At 37.2% G+C, this 6,000-nt stretch overlaps 1 protein-coding gene across 1 annotated transcript in view; it reads right to left on the bottom strand.

Moving 5' to 3' along the window:
• Positions 1 to 210: 210 nt before the first annotated feature.
• NID1 (nidogen 1) overlaps positions 211 to 6,000 on the bottom strand; it is a 70,069-nt gene continuing 64,279 nt past the window's right edge. The window contains exons 19-20 of the mRNA XM_063124347.1: positions 4,621 to 4,733; positions 211 to 2,530 (exon numbers count right to left, since the gene is read on the bottom strand). Coding sequence (XP_062980417.1) covers positions 2,409 to 2,530; positions 4,621 to 4,733 — 235 coding nt within the window. The 3' untranslated portion in view covers positions 211 to 2,408. The remainder of the gene's footprint in view (positions 2,531 to 4,620; positions 4,734 to 6,000) is intronic.

Below are 6,000 nucleotides of genomic sequence, written 5' to 3'. Positions count from 1 at the left end.
ATTTTGGTTATTCCCTTTACCTCTCTGGCAATACTTAAAAGTCTACTCCATTTATCACAGGCTTACAGAATGACAACATTGTAGGACCATCATTAGCGCCTACTTAAGTGAATTACACCCAGACTCATTAGTAAAGAATGAACAAAATTTCCTTACAAAGCACCTGAGATTTGTAGAGCAGTCTCCTATGAAGGATTGCCAGTCCACAACAAACTTAGGAATTTCCGCTTTCTTGATCTCTTGTCAATGCTCTTTAACAATCTTTAAGCCAGGGCAGCACAAATTCAGTAAACTAGGAATGGATCTATTCTCCCTTCTCCCCAACTTGACACTTTTCACATTTCTTCCCCCATATCTTAAAAATATGTATCTCAACCATGATCTGTTGCAGCCTTCCCCAACCTGGTGCAAATGCAATGGTGCAACTTTTGTGGGGATTTGGCATATGGGTCAACAACTTTGTTTCTATGAGACTCCGTATCTGTATAGTCCATTACAGAACTAAGCTTTCACAATTTCTTTGGGGGTAGTATGTACATTACCTTGACTAGACCCAGGGATTCCTGCCGGTAGTTATTCTGCTTATATACATTGACATATTTGACGTGAATGGATTCTGAATACTGGATAAGCAGCTCATGTATTTTTCCAGGAGAATTGCTTATAAATCATTTGCCATTGATGTTCTTTTATGTCTATAGGACTGGTATAAAATCATGGGACTTGGATTGTGTTTGTTAAAAGTACCTATTGACACTGGTGGTCAGAGAACAAATCTGTATGTTGATACAGATGGGTTGAAAAAGTAGATCTAAAACTTTTTAATAATAAAATTTTATGACACTTGTGTTATACTGCAAGTACAAAAACTTTTTTTTACAAAAACAAAACAATTCTTTTATTGGCAGTGCTGTGATCAGTGGTACAGCGTGTAAACTTTGTTGTGTTGTCACCTGAAATTGAAATAACACTCAAAGAACAGTAATTAAAAGCACCTTTGGTTTGTTTCAGCACAGTTTTTTGGTATTTACAGTTTTGCAGACATATTTATTAGCATTAGTGTAAGAATTAAATGCATTAAAGTTATACAAGAGTTATACCAAAATTAAAACATTTAATATAGCATTTGATATTTTAATGATAAATATGAAAAAGTTGTCAGAGCAGAAGGTTCAGAATTGGCTCTTCTTTAATAATATTTTAGCCTGGTAAGCAATGTCTTCTAGAATCTTAACATTTTATTTTTTAATTAAGTTGCTGCATTGCAAAAAATGAATATTTAGAAACCATTATCACTATGGATTTTGGTTATTTGTTGTTTTTGAATGTATTTACTAGCAAAAGCAAGACTTCTAAAAATTGCATTGGCATTAGAATTTGGAAATGCTTTTTAACCTTCATCTGGTCTATTCAGCATACTTGGCTAATTCCAGTGTGGCTGCATCATGCTTGCTAGCAATTGGCAGAGAAACGGGGCCCTGGATTTTTTTATATAATAAGGAAAGACCTATGGCTGATTTCTTGGCTGTCTGATGGATTGTTTCACCATCTTGATTGCTCATGGCAAATTCAAATTCATGCTGTTCTGTAGAAATCCAAAACCCCATGCAGAGGGAGATGCGTCAGTAATCATCTATTGAAATCAGAGGACCTAGTCCAGTATAAATGGGCAATGCATCACCCGTTGCTCCCAAGATAAACTTCTATTTGGAAAATACAAGCAAAAGTTGAAAATACCCACTAAAGTGATATTAAGAAAACTGATTTGTCCTGTACAGACAAGACAACAATTTCTAGTAAGAAATTGCTTTAATCCTTTTACTAAAGTACTGCAATAAAATTGTACTGCCAGCTTTTAAAAGTTTGAAGGAATAGTGGTTATAATTCTTAAAACCTCTGGAACAACTTGCTGGTTATCGCAAATATACTCTTACATTTGGCATTCCAACCATTTCACTCTTTCACTGGACTTTACTGCCCAACATCCAGCTGTTTACAACTCAGCTGCACCAGTTGCAGGCTTTTGAAAGTAAACCTGTAAACCCAAGTGATCATGGGTGTCTGAGATCTTAGTCTCTTGTCCTTATCAACACCCCATTCTACAGTTTGTAAAACAATTTGACTAGGTGTTACCTAACCAGCATAAGTACAGCTGGTCATTAGACTTGTCTTTTAAAAAACAAAAAAAGAGGAGGGAAGTGTAGAGTTAATGGTTGTACAGATGTACCAGCATTCCATTACGTAGCCACTGTTGTCCTAACATGTGTGCTGTGTGGCTTCTAGCTGCAGGCAGCATGGAGATCTTATCTTTGAGAACTTTCCTTGAATGTGACTGGCCGTTTAACTAGCTATTGACAGTACATTTCCAAAAGGTGGCAGCTGCCTTGACACGTTCCCGGCTGTAGCTCTCAGTTTCTTTCTATACAATCCACTCCGATGGTATTGTCTGGACACCGGCAAGAACGGCCCCCTGGGGTAGCCAGGCATAGATGAGTGCAGCCTCCATTATTCACTGAACAATAGTTATGTCCTAGAAAGGGAATTCAAGAATGTGTTTAATACATGTTTTGGTTTGCCTTTTTATATATTTAGAAGAAAGCAATAAAGGAAGAACAAACATGGGGACGCTTCAGACACAACTGATCATGGGGTGTTTTTGCTATATGCATGAACTGTGATGAACTTTGGGCTCATGCACTTCCCATAACGAATAATCCAGGATCATTAACCTCAGTTTGGTCCTGGTGTTGTTGATTTTTAACTAACTAGAGTTTAAACTAATAAGAAAACTTATTAGTTGCTTCTGTTGTCCTCTTGTGCCCAAAAGAGGTGCCCCAAAAGAGCACATTATCCCAAGGCTTGTCAAAGTTTAGCATGCAATATGAAACGATGCCTTATCATTACATCTGAAGCAGCCCATTGTGTTAGAGATGCCACAGCTTTAGTTTTTAGTTCAGTTCATTGGCTCCAGAATGACAGCAGTACTTAAACCATTCGAATTATTCCAAAAAGAAGGATAATGAAGGCATAGGTCACACTTTTCACTAAACAGGGTTGGGAAACATATAAATTTATTTATTTATTTATTACATTTTTATACCGCCCAATAGCTGAAGCTCTTGTACTTCATTTCTCCCTCAAAGATGGGGCTTCCCAATGTGTACAGTGTGAGTCCAGGAATTCTTCTCAGCATATCACAGCTAACAGTTGCTGTAATTCTGTTCACTTTTAACAGGTTGGTAGTGACTACACTGCATCACAATAACAGAGCTGAGTTAGCTGAACATGTTTTCAAATGCCTGCATAAATAAAAATGTTTTGTCTGGTGACTAAGTGGCAGGAAGGTTGCATTCCTCCCTGGGGAAGGCATCCCACAGCTTGGAGCCACTACTAAAAATTTCCAGAAAAATAGAAGAGTCAATCCATATATTTTGAAATCTTCCTCCCCACCTCTCTCTTTTACATATGCTTATAGTGCATTCCCATAAAACATGCCCCACAGCTAGAGATTGTCCCCTTGATGACCCTATTGGTATGTATAGCCTGCATTGTCTTAGAAAAGTGTCAATCTCCCTTTGCATCTCAAAATTCTACACCAGGCACAAGTGAACTTGACTTCAAGCACTGTTAATCCAGAAACAATACACTAAGCAACTGGAACTCCATTCCTGAACACAGTAGGCTTATGGCTCTAACAAATAAGGTTTTTAAACTTTGAACAAAACTATCCACAATGTTTTTTTCCAGCTCTACAAGGAACACTGGAACATTAAACTGTTTGTTTATTTAATGGAAAACTTGCACATACAACTGAAATATACCACTTTATTCAGTCCACCACCTTCTCCTTTCTAATATCTTCTGTTTGTAAAACAAACTGAAATAGCACAAGAAGAATAACTGGAGGCAGTCAAGGGGCTCATCTACATCAAGCAGGATATTCCATTATGAAAGTGGTATATAAAAAGACAGGAGCCACACTACTGCTTTATAGCAGTATTGAAGTGCACTGCAGGATCTACACTACTGCTTTATAGTGGTACTGAAGTGCACTGACAACTATTGGGGCCCATGACACATCTACACCAAGCAGGATATAGCACAATGAAAGCTGTATGAAAGTGGTATATGGGTATGTGTCAATGGGCCCCAACAGTTGTCAGTGCACTTCAATACTGCTATAAAGCAGTAGTGTAGATCTTGCCGTTTATATACCACTTTCATAGTGGAATATCCTGTTTGGTGTAGATGAGCCCAAGGTGTTCCCCAAGTTCCAATTCCAAAATAAAACATGACCAAAGCGATCAAGGACATATACAATACTTTTTGTAAATCATGAAAACCATTTTAATTTAACGGGCATTTCAGTCCCTTCTGTTGAAAATTCCATAACATCTATGTGGCAAGGAAACAACTGAAAAAGGAGTAATCGCCTCTTATGTATTAGTTTTTCTTCAATTACTCAATCTAGAGAAAGGAAGAAGATTTTTTAAAAGTTGTCCATATATCTACTATTGAGTTATCAGTTTATTGTTATTGTCACACCACTGGAAATTTCTGAATTCATATTTTCAGATTCCATAGTTGCTTATAAATGAAAACAAAATATTCTGCAATTACCTTGTGGACACTCAGCCAAAGCTGTAGTTATTCCATAAAGACGAGTGCGCTTGTGGGGCTGAAAGTTATCGTTTTCTTTTGAGCTTGTGCGATCCACTGCTACTACAGCATCTCTATAGTTTGTTCATTTTTTAAAGTGAGATGGTCGGGAGAAAAAGAAAGAATGGAACAAAACAAAAAACAAAGAATTGGAAGAAGAGACTGTTAAAAAATATTTAACTTTCTACCCCAAGCTCTGTGCATTAGGAAGAGCCTGGGGTCTGCTACAGAATATTATTCATAAGGAATTTTAGTATCAGGGAATTCATACTTGGTATGGATGGGAGGGAAAAGACAAAATGTGATTTATGTGAGAGGTTTAGTACCTATTCTGGTCCTGTCCATAGGCATGACCACAGTAGTTTGTTCCAGCATTCCAAATTAATGATCTCCTCCAAATAATAAAAAAAAGACTTTCTTAATTTTGAGAATTCAGCAGTTCCGATCCAAAGCTCCCATTCTTGGGAGCCAAATCCTATGCTTTTATGGCCAAAAGTGTTTCCTAGAATATTCTTGAGAATATTCAGGTTTGGGACCTCCAAAGGGTGGAAATTTGATTAAAGGAACTTCTGGATGACTGAAAAACAATTTAGCCAGGGGCATGTGTGCAAAGCAGCACCCCAAGCCAGATCCTGCATGCAAATGAGCACCTTGTGCATGCCTTTCCCTGAAATTAAAAGCCCAGTCATCTATTTGTGAGAATACAGGGGAGGAGTTAATCCAACCTTCTGTTCTCTTCCCTCCCTCCCTGCAAACAGATGATAACTAGCCACTAGTGTAGCGGAATATGGATTGTAGTGGGTAGAACTGATAAGAATTTATTGTATCTTTTAGGTGTGATAGTTCTATATGTATATATGTTATGAGATAACTTTGAGTAATAGAATATATTCTTAGAAATAGAAAGAGGGTGCCACGAATAGGACTGTTAAGTGCTAGAAGCAAGCACATAGCTTATTTTAGCAAAGATAGCTTCATCTGTATATTACTAGTATCAGTGGCAGTCTTGGCTACAGTAAGAAAAATAAGAGCAGTGGTATGACCAAGTTCAAAACTAAAGACGAGGTCATGAGTATTGTGAAAATTATAAAAGGCCAAGGTCTGATCAGTTTGTAAAACAGATATCCTGAAAAAACAAAAAACCCGCCTTATGTGCTTAGGCTGGTCTTGCTCTCCATTTAAGTAAATACGAACCTTTGATATTGACTGTTAGTAAAACCTAGGTTCTTGTCATTCTATGTTAACAACATGCTTGCTGCTATCTTCATTCTCCTTTTAGTAATTATAATTTGTTATTCTCTTAGACTGTCTGAGCAATAAATATATTTTCTTTAATACCAT

Source organism: Elgaria multicarinata, chromosome 4 (assembly GCF_023053635.1).
Source record: "Elgaria multicarinata webbii isolate HBS135686 ecotype San Diego chromosome 4, rElgMul1.1.pri, whole genome shotgun sequence".
NCBI lineage: Eukaryota > Metazoa > Chordata > Lepidosauria > Squamata > Anguidae > Elgaria > Elgaria multicarinata.
The sequence above is the reverse complement of the archived record's forward strand: the minus strand, read 5'-3'. Positions and strand labels throughout refer to the sequence as shown.